Source organism: Ascidia mentula, chromosome 8, assembly GCF_947561715.1.
Source record: "Ascidia mentula chromosome 8, kaAscMent1.1, whole genome shotgun sequence".
Classification (NCBI taxonomy): Eukaryota; Metazoa; Chordata; class Ascidiacea; order Phlebobranchia; family Ascidiidae; genus Ascidia; species Ascidia mentula.
In genome coordinates, this window is record NC_138573.1 from 4,915,699 (window position 1) to 4,932,398 (window position 16,700).

Consider the following 16,700-nt stretch of genomic DNA (forward strand, 5'->3'; position numbering starts at 1 on the left):
GTCTCATATTAAATTGTGGGAGCTCGTCTTCTCGCATACATTGTGATGTTTTGTAATAAACTTAATAACATTTGCATCAATCTCTCGATATACTGAAAGGCAGAATACGATTGAACACTTGCAGATCGGTGACAAAGTGACTAAATTTCATGATTTTGTCTACATTAGGTGTAGAATGAGTTATAAACATTGAAATTAAATTGTCAAAAAAATTGTGGGGCGGGGAAATGTTCAGGTTATTATGGAAACATGCCAAAGTTGAATTGAAAGTATCTTTTTAAAAAGTGCATCAGCCAAAAGTATTTTGTATCAGAATCAAGGGCTAGTGTGGCCAGATAGCTATACATAAAGTACTATACGGCGAAAATATCCCTTTCAATTCGCAAACTTCAGACGTGGTTGAAATAAATTTTGGCTTGTCCATTGAAGAAATCGCAACAGGCGTCTAAACCTTGGTTTCCAAAATCCATTTCACGTTTGGAAAGAGTTACTACAATGAGGCAAAATTCAGGCCGAAGTTATTGTATAAATTAAGTCATTGTACTAAAAATTCCAACAAGTCGTGTTAAATCAATCAAAAGAAAATTATTCACTTTTATCTTGGAATGCAATTTGGAGAGAGTAAGCAGAAGTTTAATGCGCAAAATTTTAGGTCGGGGCCGGGAATAGATATAATATATATGTTGGTTATTATATCAAATCACAGCAGTACTCTTAAATACGATAAATCTTAAACCTAAATTTACACGGTGCTTTAGAAAACTATTAAAACAAATGTTATATCAACAAATAAAATGGTATGAATAGCATGTAGCGCGTTTGTGGAAAGCAGCAAAATTCTAAAGACCCACAATCCCCTTCACATCACATATTTGGTGACATTTACGAAGCAAAGGGATTATCTAATTTAGGTTGACGTCTCCATATCAGTACATAATGAATTGTTATGGTTTGACACATGGAAGTGAAGTACAAAGGAAAACCTGTCGTTTACGAGCTATTTATTGGCAATATGTTAAAGTATCACAAAATCTTGGAAGGCACGTAACATACTGGTATTTTAAAGACCTCAAACTGTGCTTTTCAACCCAGTGTTCGAAAATCCGTGCAGGATCCGTTGGATGGTTCCTGGTGGTCCGCGAATAAGGAAAGATAGCCATTGTAAAAAAAAATCCGTATGTTTTGTAATTTGCTGTTTTCCCGTTTTAGTTGTTTACCGCACATTTCCATTTAAAGATTGGTTTCCAAACATGCCTACCCTTTACCTTTATTTGCTTGTTGAAAAAAAATACATAATTCGTTTTGCACAAGAGTTCCACATCAATTTTATGTGGTAGCCCAAGACTTAAAGATTTATCAAAAGGTGTCCGTAATTTCCAAAATTTTATCACCACTGTGGTGTGCCGAGAGAGTACGACCGGTGTGCCATGGTTTGAATGCAACTGTCAAACAGTTTTTGAAGGCTCTAACTTTATATTTTAAGCAACTTATTACGATACAACCTTCGTATATTTGGAGTGCCTTCAAATTCAGAAAGTTTAAAGTGTGGCGTCAGTGAAAAAAGTTGGAACCTCTGATCTGTTATGCAGGAAATGCCTTGGCTAATTGGTTCAGACAAATAATATGCAGATCACGAAAAAACCTATTTCAACAAAACTGTTAAAAAAATATTTGTAGAGGGAGCATATAGATCTATAGCGGTTGTTATGCGCGTCAGAAATCACTGAAGTAAAAACTTGTTGATGAAAATTACGCTTCAAAACATGGATAAACACCCGAACCGCACCTTCTTCAGATTCGGACTGTTTGACACAAGTGAATGTGTCTTCCCGGTCACAAAATCGGAACAATTCATCATGTGTTTTATATGGGAAGATGTAAGCGCATGGAAAGTTTTAAAAAAGGGACAGACTCACCGACCAAACAAACTTTTCTGTTTTGTGAAACACGAACCGAGTGGCCAAGTTCTTATCAAAAAACAAATCATGCCAAGAGTTTTACGACGTGATGAATGAATCCCCTTCGCATTTGGCGCAGGAAATTTCGAGAATATAATTAACAGCACAGTGGTAAACAGTTGTCATCACCCTAAGGGTCAAGATTGGCACGTTAAATAGGTGAGTGTGACGTCATATTTTGCATATATAAGCAATCAACTGCAGTAAGCCGAATCACAATCAGCTTCTCATCGCTTCTATTACTACATCATCAGCAGCAGCAACCAACAGAAGAGCCAAAATGGTAACTATATAGTAAGACTATGACATACTCTAGTTGCAAGTTTCTAAAATCTATATCTGTTGCCCAGGTTGACCTCAACGATACTCAACTCGAAGGTAAGTGCTGTTCGATATGAAAGGAATTTTCATTAATGTTGAGTAAATAACAAATTATCCAATCTACATTCAGATATCAAAGAAGCTTTCGAAGTTTTCTGCGAAACTCCCGAACAGGAAATCAGCTACGAACAAGTTGGAAGTGTTCTGCGATCTCTAAACTTCAACCCAACCAACGAAGATGTTCACAATATCCTTGGCAAGCCTTCAAATGAAGGTTGGAAAACTTTATAAATTACATCAACAAAGTTGCGCAGGCGTTATCATAAACGACATTAAAATACCTTCACAGACATGGCGGCCAAGAAGTTCAAGTACGAAGAATTTTTGCCAGTCTACCAACAAGTGTCAAAGGATTTTGTGGCAGGCACATATGACGATATGTTGGAAGGACTGAGAGTGTTCGACAAAGAGGGAAATGGAACAGTGATGGGAGCAGAGATCAGACACGTTCTCCGAACTCTTGGTAAACTCATTCGATATTTTGCACTCAATTTTAAGAGCAAAGTGGTCCTGGTTAACATGACAATAAGTTGTACATTGCGAGCCATTTTCATCACCAACTTTTTGCAAATCTGCAGGGGAGAAATTGCACGCAAACGAAATTAGCGCTGTCATGGACGGCCAAGAAGACATGAACGGCATTATCAATATCGAAGGTAAGTTCTTTGGTAATTGTATTTGTGTAGATTAAACACTTTAGCACACGATTAGTAATGAAAGGTTGTATGGGTTTATGGCGCTAGCCAAGATTTTCTTTTTTGTGTGCAGTTTTCTGCAAGTATTTGATTGACGGAAAGAAGGAGGAAAAGTAAAAACTTTGGTAAGACGATTTGCCCTAGGTTTCTCACAAACATGACCTGTCACTTTGTTCATTTGCAGCGCCAGCGACGAAGGAAGCAGTTTCATCTTTTGCCAATAATAAATGGATGGTTCTGCTATAATGTATCATACCAAATTGTGGGACTATTTTCACGCATGACTTTTATGACGTAGTGTGTAACTTTGAATTGCACCATTGCTGCAAAGCAGAATACAATTAAAAGATTGGAGTAAGACTGATGTGAAAGTGACTAAAGCTGTACATGGCACAATCGGCCATAGGAATTTAAAGACCAAACTTTCTGAAGCAGGAGTCAGAAATTATTCAATATTTGTCTAGCGGCCCGTAGTTTGCACACATCTGGCACGAGGTTACTTTATCCATAAATTGAACATATAGTTGAAAAGGGCAAATGAGGCGGTGATGAAAGCAAGGTCGATTTCTGCATTGCAAATACAAAATTTCCTAAACTTCCGCACCGGTGTTATATTAATTTCCGACACTGCAACGATATGTTAAGGAGTGCTTTACTTTCATGATGTGATGGTTGTGAGTCGCCATTGCGTTTAAAAGACCATTTTTTTAACTTTTCTGTTTAATAAATTATTTTAATTATTTAAATATCTATCAAAAATTTAATTTGCCGAACAAGTTCAACATCAGGTTACACAGCGCAGCGGTTGCTCACGCAATGTTGAAGTGATCAGTGTGACCACAAAATTGTATCATAAAATTTTAAATCGATACAACACCAGAACGTGCTGAATATGAAGCGTCGTTATAAGGCTCTTTTTAAAGGGCCCCTGTGACGAGATTGTTCGACCATAAAGCAATTATGCAGAAATCACAGTGCGTTGGTCTTTTCGTGTTTCTGTTTTCTCACATTTGTGGTAAAATGTTTACAATCAGAAATTCGCCTTTTTATGTGCTGTAGCGACGTATACTGAACGCAGTGGATTTTGGAAATATTAAATTGATTTAAAGTCTTTAATTAGCACATAAAATGGCAAGAGTTTTAGGTAAATAATACCATAAACAACGATTTCGCGGAAGTTTGCAAGGATACACGTTAAATGACCACATGCAGGCATTTTGCTGATATTAGTATTGCTAATGAAATCAAGCTTCAATCTTAACATAATTAGCTAATTGCTTGGCAGCAACATGTATTATTCCTCGATTTTCATGAGCCGGGTACTTGTTTCGTTATATTTCAACGACCTACTTATTTAGTCTTCTGGATTCCTTTAGATCCGAGAAGAGCCCTGTGTTATTGCGGATAATGGATCGACTCGAGCATTCACGATAAATCAAAGTGACTTTCCGAATCTGTTATTTCAATCACATTAGTTACCTTCAGCTTTGAACTTTTCCACCCTCTATACACCAGACACGCCCCTCTGATTGGTAACCAATTGTAGGCCTGTGTTTTCCCAATCATTAATATTGAATTTCCATTGATCCGTTATTTCAAGAGCAAGCCAAAAATCCAATCACAGGTAGTCGTTTTACGCTATTTGCATTTAAGTGCAATGTCGACAAAAACGCTTTTCAGATGGACATGTGGTTTCATTATTTACCCAAGGCAAATGACAATCGCCAAGGTTTGCAGTATTTTGGCGGAAACAATTTATGTAACAGTTCAAAGCTTGTTATATTTTTTGTGTATTTCTTAGACAAAAAAATATTTACATGAGGCGAAACTGTTAGCAAAAGCAGATTAACACAATAACAACGAAAAATAAAACGGCTTGTGGTCCGATACAATCACATCTGGTAGGTTTTAATTCGGAAACAAATCAAAAAAGTACTTACATAGGACGAAGTTGTGCAACAGAAGTTAAAAACGAAAACAGGAAAAAAATCCCATGTGCAATTGCATTAAATATTCTGTAGTATGTAGACGTAGACAAGCATTTTACGATATTGCATTTAAAATCTAATTTTTTGTTGTACTTTAAACAATTTTCCGCTCGGCAACGTGAACTTCAAGCAGAACTCATGACCAAACGTTTTATTTAGTTATGCTGTTTTTAAGATGAAATTTCGAACAACTGGTCTTATTGTATGGGGAAAAGAGCCATAATAATCATTAAGAGTTTCAAACCTAGCACTATTGGACACCCAGCAGTCGTTTGGCCACAATGCGCTCCACGGTGGTTCATCTCACACATCACACACCACACACATTTGTTCCAATTTATTTTGAAAATAATCACATTTTTCACATTGCAACGTTTAATGTACGACCAACTGAGTGGCATATTTACACATGGGGGAACCGTCCTTTTTTGTTAAAATAATTAGGTTGTTTTGTTGAAAAGACTTCGTCAAAAACGTGTGAAGTTTGTGATTGCTTCGATTTTTAGGGCGGAATAAACAACAACAAAAGCAATGTTTCATGTACATGTGCCTTGGAACAGTCGCAGTGAGGCGAAAAAATGTTTTGTACAAGAACACCGTGCACTATGAGCGGGTAACGGAAGAACTGAGTGCTCGGAAATATGACCGGGAAAGCGTAATATGAAGCGTCACGGTTGACAAGTTTCTGGGAAATGCTCAAAAGAAGAAAATATTTCACAAAGTAACAGTAGAATAACGAAACTTGTTTTGTTTTTTCGGAGAAAAACTGGGAAAGGGCGGCTTAAATTACGTGGTCACAATTACGTGCTCCCCTCCGAGAAGAATAACACACAACGTATGGGGGCTGTATCAAAAAAATTCAAATCCGCTTGATAACCTCGGCAAAGTCGTTGTGGTGTCGGGTGAACATCGGACGTTGCAACAAACCGGTCTACATTGTTGATATGCAAGTTGCCAACATAGGGGTTGTAAACGGCTTCTATATGGTTCCATGTCCAACATATTAAGCTGAAGGTAACATTTAAACGGGCCCTTACGATGAAAGGAACAGTAACACAAGTTTGTCACCGTGGCTGAACACGATTAAATAACTGCCCATAACACCGCTATTATCCCTGCGATCTATAATGGACGTTTGGCATCCGGCAATATTACGGGGAAAATTATCTAGAGCAGTTTCAAGGCAAGGTTATATTTACAACGTTGGGGGAGTGGATGACTTTGGGCGGTGGAGTCGAGACAATTACGGCGAGGATATTAAGGGTTACTTGTCCAACAGCACACCACAGCGCTTCTCGTATGCTTTGACCACGCCGATTATTCGCTCCAGTTCCGACCTGTTGAAAAGGTTATAGGAAAGGATTAGTTTAAACCGAGGTGGTTTATCTCCATGCGTTATATGCAGGTTGTTTACGATACCTATCGTATGCCAATTACCAAGTCAACAAACTATTGAAGAAACGCCCGGGTTGGCAAACACAAGGGGTGTCGATTTTCATAGATTGTTAAGTCACGGAACCGCGGTTTTTGGGTTATAGTGCACCACCGTCAGTGCTAAGAGTTTCCACTTCCCGAGTTCCGAACGAGCGGCGGCCCGTAGAATACGACGAAACAAAGTCCTGAATTTGTTTTAAACGTTTTAAGCGGATGGGGATATACGAGTCAGATCTTGTTTCAGGGTTGAGTTTTCGGATTTTTCTTGGAAAACTCTCGTATTGTTTTCGGTTTTCCAAAAGTCCACATGACCCGTCGAACAATTCGTTTTAACCAATGAACGTCCGATCATTTCTCAACAAAACAACATTAAAATAATTGAGTTAAATTCTCTCATTTTTATTGGCGCAATTCATTCCTGTGGATTCTTGTTTGTCGCCAAGAAAGTGTTTTGGTAAATTTCGACCACAAGGTAACGTGTTTTGATTGAATGTGGAGCGCAAAACGTCCGGGTACAGAACTGGATGTGTAGACGCAAAATAACATCACCTCGCACTGCCACAAACCCTCACATATCAAAAATTTAGTGAAGTTGTCCGTCGTATGGTTGGCATTGGCAATGTTAGAAATTTTTTTAAGGGCTTCAACATTTTTTCTGTTTGACTGTGATTTTCGACTAAAATCAATTATACACTGCAACCTCATCCGTGTTTACTCACATTTACGGCAATGTAATTCCTAAGGGTCCGATATTTACGGCCATGTTCACAAATTTAAAGCATTAAAATGCGTACGACAGAACCTCTAAAATTAAAGAAAAAAGAAAGAGTTCGTGCAAAATACATTATAAAGCATTTGCCAAAATACATTTTTAGTGTTGCTGACCTTAGTTGAGTTATTTCAGTTTTCAGGGACACGTTTTCTTGTTCGAGATAGCTCGCTCTCATTGAAATCTGATTTTCCTTGATGCGCCTTGCTTCGCGCGACCTTTTGGCCGCCGCGTTGTTCTTGTTTCGGCGATTCCAGTATTTGTCATCCTACGAAACAAAGAAAAGTAAGTTAGGATTGTGATTTTGTCGAATGACGAAATTTCCAGATTTCGCTTCAGGAAGAAGTGGTTGATCCAGCTAGACAGCCTAAGCCGCGAAGCCTGTAAACCTAATGACGTCAAATTCTTTTCACATGCCATGAACATCGACTTGGATGAAATCCTTTTGTATAGAAGCAGTCACATCACCGCAATTAAACCGTGTTTTGAACAGCTGTGTGTGAATGCTATCCCCTAGAACTACCGCACACATCAAAATAATTTTTTGCAATGTCCGACATTTTAGTGTACAAATATGCTGAAAGGATTTTTAAAGTTACGCTATGTTGCAAAATATGATAATTGTATTTGGGCTCAAAAAAATGTGACAAGTTGGATTACATAAACCGGGATTTCTCCCTCCAGTTATTTGAAGCGTTACGTAACCAGTGAACGCAAACAAAGCAATCGCACGACATAATAGGTTGGTCGACAATGTTTTCTTTTTTTCGTACAGGTATTCAACAAGCACGTTTTTTTTTCATATTTGTGGATAAATATACATACATATATTACCGACACGCGCCTCGACTTATGTCACATCCAAAAAATCGAAGCAACTTTGAAATTGAAATTCAGGTGATGAAATACGACACCGTTGTGTGTTTACAAATTTGCGGAAGCCAAGGCTATTACGTTTTTGCTTAAAAAATGAAGCGGTTTTGTCTTATAGCATACGCCGAGTACCTTTCCCTCCGGTGACACGAAAACTTTGCGAGATTTTCTAACAATTGGTTGCGGCTTCAACTCTTCCGCAGTAAACCGGCGAGTGGTGGGGTCAAAAGTCTCACCAGAATTCTGTAACGACAAGAACGACAAAATTGCGAGCAGTTGAACCACACCTTAACCTGAAACAAAAAAGCCAATCAAGAAAACCACGAAAGGCAACTTGACGGCGAAACATTTCGGTTCCGAAGTCGTTTAGTATTTGTTTTGGGAAAATAACTTTTTACGAAAAAAAAATCTAATTGCGGTTTTTGTTTAAACCGCATAAAAGTGAAATGGGAATACTACATACACTGTTTTACAGCTATATGTACTGAAGTCACCTACCAGAATACAGGTATTGTCATTGTTTTCATGTCCTACCTGCGGAAAACATGTAATTTGACTTTGCACCAAGTATCTCATGCACTTCAGAACTTAGATCAAGAGTACCAAAATGTTTTAACAACAAGTAAACACATGCGAGGTCTGACCATCACGGGTTAAACGTTCAATACAACAGCAAAATGCTTGAAATCATCAAACTTACTGTTACCTAAATTGTAGCAACGAAACAGCGGTTACTTAAGAAAGGACTAGCAACATTTGACTGGAAATACTTGATGTATATCTTTGATAGTTAGACATGTTTCGTCTCACTGATAAGACAATATACTGTTCTTGATGATTGATCGTTTTTAAAAGTTTTTATCATATGAAACCACAAGCAGTAACAATAAATTGACATATATTTTATAAATTAAAATCAACGTAGTGTTTTTGTCACTATATGCAGCGAGTCGGATTCTCATCCAGTTATGTTTTGGTGACCTGTGGATTTGGTTCTTAAAAGTGTGGACAAAAAACTACGATTTTTTGCAGAAAAAAACAAGTAAAGGCGAGTTGTTAATGCATGGGGATTGCAAAAGTTGTATATGTTTTATTGGCCAACAATGTATTTTTACTCGTGATTTATAACTTTGCGTTGCCGCTAGTAGGTGGAATATAAAAAGGATGAATTTTTGTTTGTGAGGTCAGGTTGCTAACTTTCACAAGCCATAACATTACGCAAAATTTTCCCGTTTCATTTCATCCACAGTACTTACGTCTTCGGGCGTTGAAATGAGTACATCAGCCAAGTTTGGCACAAAATCAACTTTCACTGGAGATGGAATGCGAACGTTGATCGGCGCCAGGTCCGAGGTCACATTGTTCTTCTCCAATGGACCCGGGGTGCCGGTCGCCGATGACCTATTACTAACAATGTAATTAAACTGCTGATTGGTCAGAGGGACAGATTGATCTGTCAGCTGCTGCTGTTGTTGTTGTTGTTGATGTGACTGCATCGGTAGACTGGTGGGGGAATTCCCGGGGAAAGGGGAGGAAACCTGGTTGCACGCAATATCGGCCAGCATAGCGGCCTGTATGTTGCACACTTCTTGTTGTCGCGCTCCTTGACCATGTAGCTGACTGAAGGTTTGTGGCTGCTCGTTTTTACCCGGCAGAACCACCGCCGACGAGTCGTCATTGAAACCATTTGGCATGGATTTGAAAGATGGCGTTTTGTTGACGGGAAGATTAAGAAACTTAGTGGGACTGGGTATCTGCGTTGCATCGGGACTGTATTCGGATCCAAGAGGCGGCATATCGCGGTAATCCGACAGACTGTTGGGAGAGGCGACCCCATTTGAATCTGTCAAACGCGAGACAAAAGGCTATGGAAGAAGTCGACGAGTTTTTAATATATTTATCCTATGCTAAAACGTATTCAGAAGTTTGTGTCGCGTGTTACGTAGCGGTCCCGAACGTCCACTGGGGCTGTTATCAAACAAACAAATATTTGATTATTTGAAAAATTATCAAATAAAGTATTACCTAATTTCAAACAATCAAATAATTTTCCATGGCAAAAAAACAACAATTTGTGCTACATGAACAACCGATTGAATATATGTTTTGCTATACCAGAACCTAAACTTGAATTTGTCTCCCTTTCAGCACATTTTTGTCGTCATTAAACCATCATTTTAAAACAGATCATATACTACAACAAGAAATAAACACACAGTGAAAGTATGTTTAAACAAATACTGGCATTGACGTCCTAGTGCTGACTCATCTTGGGCTGATATTCATGCACAAGACAAGAACAGGACATGGTGGCGAACTATGCACATTTTGCGATATCAGATAAGTAAGAAGGATGCGCTAGATTTCAAAAATCGATTTTAAGACAGTGCTTTGACTTTTAGTATTTTTTAGCGCTAAGATATACCCCTTGCTTGCACGAACAACGCAGGGGCGGATAGATGCAAAAGCGTGCCGAGGTTTATGGAGTTTGGTTCGGCCTTAAATTTTGACTCTGTACCGAGTATCTACACTTCAGAGCTTAGATCAAGGGTACCAAATGTTTTAACAAAAAGCAAATGAAAGTGAGGATTGGACATTACGGGTCGAATAAACGTTCAATACAACAGCTAAAGAGTTTGGTTCGATCTTAAATTTAGATTAAGATAAATTATTTTTTTAGGTTTTCACACTCTGCCACAACTGCGCCATATTTCATTTATTTATTTTCAAAATATTTAGCTTCATGTGCGATTGAACTATTCTTTCATTTATTTCCTTATTTGATATCCAAAGTCAAAAAACTTGTTGTTGTTTAATAATTTTTAAAACCATCATTCAACAACACCAACGTCCACCAATCGTCGTGGATTAAACTGCAACGTACATCACATGACCTGGTGGCTTGGGTCAATCAATAACGTGTTGCCGAGTGACAATCAGTGTTCTGGAGATGTCATTCGTCCGAAAAAACGCATGATCAGCGCATGATATACCATTTACAACAATAGCGAAGTTTGAACTATCTGTCAGGGGGAGGAAATACGCCAAAAAATTCAAAAACTGTAACATCGTTATTTTTGCGCTAAACTCGGCAGTGTATGTGCTTCGTAGAATCTCATATACGTGCAGCGCAAAGGTTGTTAACATATGATAACAACACATCCCTAGAACCTAGCGAAATAATTTTGTGCAGTTGTTCTGTTCGAAAGGCCCGGAACACAATTTTAATGACGTTGTTGCATGACCAACACCAGACGGGTATTTTTATGGGCGTGATGCAGTAAAAGCACTGTACAGCGTGAGCTGCGCACGACCATGCCTCAGGCGTAGACAGGAGAGCAACACAAACAGAGATAAAACTGGATTACACGAAACCAAGGCACACATCCTAATCATTTATCCTACGTCCAACCTTTTTGTGGAATGGGTTGCAAAATCAAATGGAAGTGAAATGTAAATCGCTATTTTTTAGAAACCAGTAAACACAATATGCTTTTTTACAAGACTATTCTATAGAAGATAGACGACTATATATATCATTAATTGTTTTTAAATCATTACGAAACACTTAAAACATTGTTAAACTCTACACAAAAAGCAATGTTTGTTACTTCTTAAAATGATAAAGCAATGAAGTATGACTAACTACATCTTTGTAGTATACCTTACATATATCTTAAATAGTAGATTAGAAATGATGCACCAACCTGCAGAGTTTAAACTAGCTGGGCTGTTATTCTTCGGAAACAAAAAGTCGGAGAACTGAAACAAAACAAGCCCTGTGTAACTACATTATTTTTTGCAGCTAAAACTCAGAACAGTGTCATCGGTGTTTTTCATGGAATGTATTTAAATAAAAAACTGACTGATTTTATGCTAAAGGTGTTAATGGTTGCCATCTAGGTTCCGTGGAGGTTTGATTTGAGAATTCTATGTAGAAAAAATTACATGCAAATGTCTGACAGGGTGGAATATGGGTTTTTTCTCTGTGTAGAGAGTAGACTTGTTTTTACAAGTTCTTTAAATGGTGGTTTCACAATATGCTACATTACTTCACCAAATTAGGCACCAAAAAAAGGTTAACAGGCCATCATATACAAAACAGGATTTATTTGTCTTAACTACATAAATACACTTCATATTAAACCGTTTTTGGTTCCAAATATATTCAAGCCATTCCTCCAAAGTAAAAGAAATCTATGGAACTGGTATTACTTTTTTAATGTATGTATATACTTTTTGTCAAAAAAGACAATGATTTTCATAATTATGTTCTGTGCCAACAAGCGCATGGTAACAAGTGGCACAACAATAACTCATTTCTACTTATTATTTTCATACTATCAGTTACGATAATTGGTGTTTGTGTTACAATGGGGAAACAAAGCAGGTGATTAGTTAAATTAAATTACAAGAACTTGCTTTTGTTACAGGTAATATATATATATACAGTGGCAGATCTAGGGGGGGTGTTTGGGTGTCAGAACACCCCCCTCAGCATTGTGCTGTATTGTTTTGGGGATGTAAAACTGCGGTTAGCATTACGCAACGCAGGAGCGAACACTTTGGGCCAGTGTTCGTCTCCGCAATTTCTTTGTTTCCCAGTCGTGCCCGCCGCGTTCACCGGAGAAATACTTGAACAGCTTTGACTGATGCATGTTGCTATATTGTTTCAGTTTCGATTAAACTTTACTGGACAAACTGAATTATTTTGCGGCAAGTGCTGTAGCATTTTATTGCGTTTTCCAGACTAAAAAAATGTGACGTAATAATCTACAGACGAAGAATTCCCCATTGTCACAAAACAATACTATTACAGAAACAAAGAGATAAACTTTATGTCATTTCCAATCAGACATTCTTGAGATAAGCTTCGCTCGCGACAGCTTCCTGCGATTCGTATATTGTCCTGAATCCAGTTTTACGCAACGAAGACGAAAATAGCCAGGCGCTAAGGGTTGTTGTTCGTAACCGCCCGATACCTATTTTAGCCTAAACCAATCGCGTTTATTGGCCTATTTTAGCCTAAGCCAAACGCGAAACTGACTTGACCAAACTCGGACACCCCCCACATTTTTTTTCTAGATCCGCCACTGTATATATATATATATGTATATATATATATACCAATTAAACATGCAATATTGCATCAGATTTAAATATGGCAGTGGCCTTATGTAGGATTTACAGCATAAACATCAACAAATAAGGCTTAACCTCATCTTCAGTACTCCCGTCCAACAAGTCATCCATGCACACTGGTTCCAACTTCAAATCGTCAGACTGCAACAAATCATCCCAAATCTGAGGACCGAGGTAGGCTGATGGCTGTTCAAAAGGCTGACAGAAATCTTGGAATTTATCATCTTTACATTTATCTGCAATAAAGTCCAAATAATGTTCATTTTGTATCTACATTAGTAGATGGCAATACTGCTATTTGATGATGTAACAGAATGTTTTATTTAATTTTGAAGGCTATCATTAATTTTGTCCGGATGATGACCTTTTTGAGAGACAATTTGCTTGCATGTCGATGTGAAATGTGAACTGAAAATTACCAACCAGTGCATCATAAAAATATATAAACTCGCATTTGACAAAGAAGCATGTTAAAATAAAAATCTTAACACATCAATCAGAATTCAGCTTGTTTTAAAAAAATAAGCTTATTTCAAAGACACAGCTTTTGAAAATGCCCATTGCAACACCCAGATTGTAAAGTTTTTATTTACATGGAGGATTTTTTTCGTCGGACGTTGATTGCACGGATTTTGCATGGACAAACTGATGTTTTCGTATGTTAATCAATTAGCTAATTGTTTTTGTGCGGATTGTCATTAAAATTGCAAAAAAACACGTCATTCTTTCCAATCTGGTTATAGAAATTTATTTAACTTGTCAGATGGTACCGATTGAAACATATAAAAAAAACAAAGAGATTTTACTTTATATATGTGTGTCTAATGGACAATATGTATATACATTCTCTATATTAAGGTGCCTCTTACTTGATTTGTTTCAATGGAAATGTTATTTAATAATTGTATAGATATCTTCAATATATTAAAATAAAAAAATGACAATTTTAATTGGGTACCTTTTCTTTCTGATTCTGGAGGCTGAAGCAAGGCAGGGTTTTCAATTAAATATTTCATGGTAAGAGACATCTCATACTTCTCAAAGTCATCATTGAGTTGATAGTTGCTGAATTCTTCCATGTTAACTTGAGATTAAACCATGTTTGTTTGATAATACCGGTTCAGACTTTAATGATCAATGCAACCTGGCTTTAAGGTGTGAATAAAACAATCAACGATGAATAAATAGCCTTGAAATAACTTTATTGTATTTATATTATCTATTATGTACACCATTTATGCATGTGTATGTTATGTGTACAATACATACTAGACAGGATGACAGGCACAGCAACAGGGTTGACACACAACAAAACATAGGCTAGGCTGGCAAAATCTTCTGTTTCTAACCAGAAGCTACTTACGATTGCAACGATAATAATTAAATAGTATATATATCTTCATGTAACGTAAAGTAAAGTAAATGAAAAATATCCTCTTTTGGAAATAGAGATCAGTGGTTTACAATTATATTCATTGCATAACTTGCACCATGTTTGCTTGTGCCCTTAACAAAACAAAAAAATTATCCACCACTCATAGAAATCGTATAATCAAAGAAAAATATCTCCTTCACAAAAAGCAAAACATTTTCAGTTTCAAATCTCCCTTTTTTAGTTTTGGGCTTGGAAAATTCGCAAAACAATGATCTTGAAAAGGATACGAAGTAATTACAAATTCCAGTAATAAAATACACGCCAAACATATCATGACTAGTTTCGCGTGCCACATGCCATTTTCCAACTGATGACGTGCTAATGTTTGCACGCATTCCATGTGTTGTTCACCTCTGTGCTAAGTGATAATTGTTAGTAGCAAAGCCCAGCCTTTTATGCCCTTCTCCAGTTATTTGATTATCCTAGTCTTTCCTCCGATGCACCTTGTTATGTCACGCTTTGAAACGTAAGCGGCTGTCCTTTACAGAGCATCGAATCTCATCGAATCAAATAGAATAGAACAACGAATCACCTGCTTACAAACAGACAGCGCGGGGCCAACTGTGAAAAATTTTAAGCTACGTTGAAAGTTTTATCGTATTACCACTGGCTTCAGTGCGTTGAAGAAAAGGAACACCTGCAGTCACTCTTGCGAGAGCAGTTTTTTTCGGCATGTTTAAGAAATACAACGCAAAAGTTATAAGCCATGGTGACGTGTACATCGCTTCTGGCGGCTCTTAGTTAAAAACATGATCCGGAAAATGAATATTATTCGCAATTGTTGTTGCCACAATACCGTGCAACAAATACTTCTGACTGGATTAAGAACTTACAAGTATAAAAAAGCCAATCCGTTAAAAATGGCAAAGTCACATGCGTTTGACGTTTTGACGACTGAAAAAAAACTAGTATGTAGGGATGGACCATAGCTGGGAGAGGATAGTAATCTTATACTACACGTTATCACATTCAAGAACACAAAACTGCAACGATCTTATAATTACCAAGCTACACTGTTTCTAAGAACAAAACACTTGCTTTTGCCCACTTTAAATCAGTCACTGTAAGTGAAATGTGTTAGCACTAATCAATGAAACTCCAAGACAACTTGTTGCTGACGCTGCCAGGTATTATGTTAGATCAATTCAAAAGCTCTTCTAGCAAACACTAAGCCGTTCACGGATAAATGCAAGCGTCTGTCTTCTGTTCCATCATGGCATCCACTTTTTATCAAGTACGTACGTAGTATAGACTGCATCCTTATGCCGTAAAACAAAGGCGGTTTAACGTACGAATTTACATATATTATACCTGTATCAGGTTGGATCTATGGCGCCACCGTTGGGCATACGATATAACTTACAAAACACACCGGCACTGTGCAAAAGTTGGGACCAGAACGTATTAAAAGTTACAAAAAAAGTTAATGCCATACGTCAATCCGAATACTAATTACCAGAGGGAAACTAGTTGACAAAACGTTAGTTAACGAAAGTTTGGACACGGGTAACTTGATCATCTTACGAGGGTGGCGACTTGGATTTTTTACACCTAACAGTTCAACTTTCCAATGAAAAGAAAATTATAAAAAATACATATTCGAGTATGATTATGATGATTATACCTTCTCATAAATTTGAACATGGAAGACGCCACGAATAGCATACTAACTTCAGATTACGCAGTACTTGTGGCAAAAAAATTTTGGTTTTGTGGCAAACATGTAGATGCGGCAATCAGTGTATAAGTTGACCAATTACCAGGGATCGACGGTATCAAAGCACGTTGGCGTACTCAATTGCAATGGATATGCAGTTTCAAACTTTTTTTCATTTAACAGTCACAGAGTTCTGTTTATGATAGCCTGCAGTCCATGTATATTTCGGACGACAAATTTTCCATTTTAAATTTACTAAATTAGACCAATTTCAAATAGGTCTGGAATTCCCTGATTTTGGAAACTGCGGGGTGTACGCCATCGTGTTTGCGGTAGCTGATCAAATGAAATAGAAAATATCCATCTGT

The 16,700-nt window shown here is 37.5% G+C and overlaps 2 protein-coding genes across 2 annotated transcripts; one reads left to right on the forward strand and one right to left on the reverse strand.

The window, feature by feature from the left end:
- Positions 1-2,260: 2,260 nt before the first annotated feature.
- Positions 2,261-3,151, forward strand: LOC145910892 (myosin light chain 3, skeletal muscle isoform-like). Its single transcript, XM_082998106.1, has 5 exons — positions 2,261-2,336; positions 2,410-2,553; positions 2,629-2,802; positions 2,918-2,995; positions 3,108-3,151. The coding sequence occupies exons 1-5, from the start codon at positions 2,261-2,263 to the stop codon at positions 3,149-3,151; spliced, it is 516 nt and encodes a 171-aa protein (XP_082854232.1).
- Positions 3,152-5,344: 2,193 nt separating this feature from the next.
- On the reverse strand, positions 5,345-14,385 carry LOC145910228 (uncharacterized). The gene is made up of 8 exons (XM_082997275.1): positions 14,199-14,385; positions 13,316-13,476; positions 11,806-11,860; positions 9,355-9,941; positions 8,597-8,632; positions 8,231-8,341; positions 7,342-7,493; positions 5,345-6,359 (listed from the first exon to the last, which is right to left on the reverse strand). The coding sequence occupies exons 1-8, from the start codon at positions 14,317-14,319 to the stop codon at positions 6,287-6,289; spliced, it is 1,296 nt and encodes a 431-aa protein (XP_082853401.1). The 5' UTR covers positions 14,320-14,385; the 3' UTR covers positions 5,345-6,286.
- Between the last annotated feature and the right edge of the window lie 2,315 nt (positions 14,386-16,700).

Bases quoted from the DNA above. Each gene is read 5' to 3' on its own strand.
- LOC145910892 (XM_082998106.1), top strand. From the start codon at position 2,261: ATGACATACTCTAGTTGCAAGTTTCTAAAATCTATATCTGTTGCCCAG. The intron at 2,554-2,628 runs GTTGGAAAACTT...ATACCTTCACAG, and splicing joins TGGCAAGCCTTCAAATGAAG to ACATGGCGGCCAAGAAGTTC. The intron at 2,996-3,107 runs GTAAGTTCTTTG...TTTTGTGTGCAG, and splicing joins CGGCATTATCAATATCGAAG to TTTTCTGCAAGTATTTGATT.
- LOC145910228 (XM_082997275.1), bottom strand. From the start codon at position 14,319: ATGGAAGAATTCAGCAACTATCAACTCAATGATGACTTTGAGAAGTAT. The intron at 11,861-13,315 runs GTTAAGCCTTAT...GTTTTGTTTCAG, and splicing joins ACGGGAGTACTGAAGATGAG to TTCTCCGACTTTTTGTTTCC. The intron at 9,942-11,805 runs GTTGGTGCATCA...CGCGTTTGACAG, and splicing joins AGCTAGTTTAAACTCTGCAG to ATTCAAATGGGGTCGCCTCT.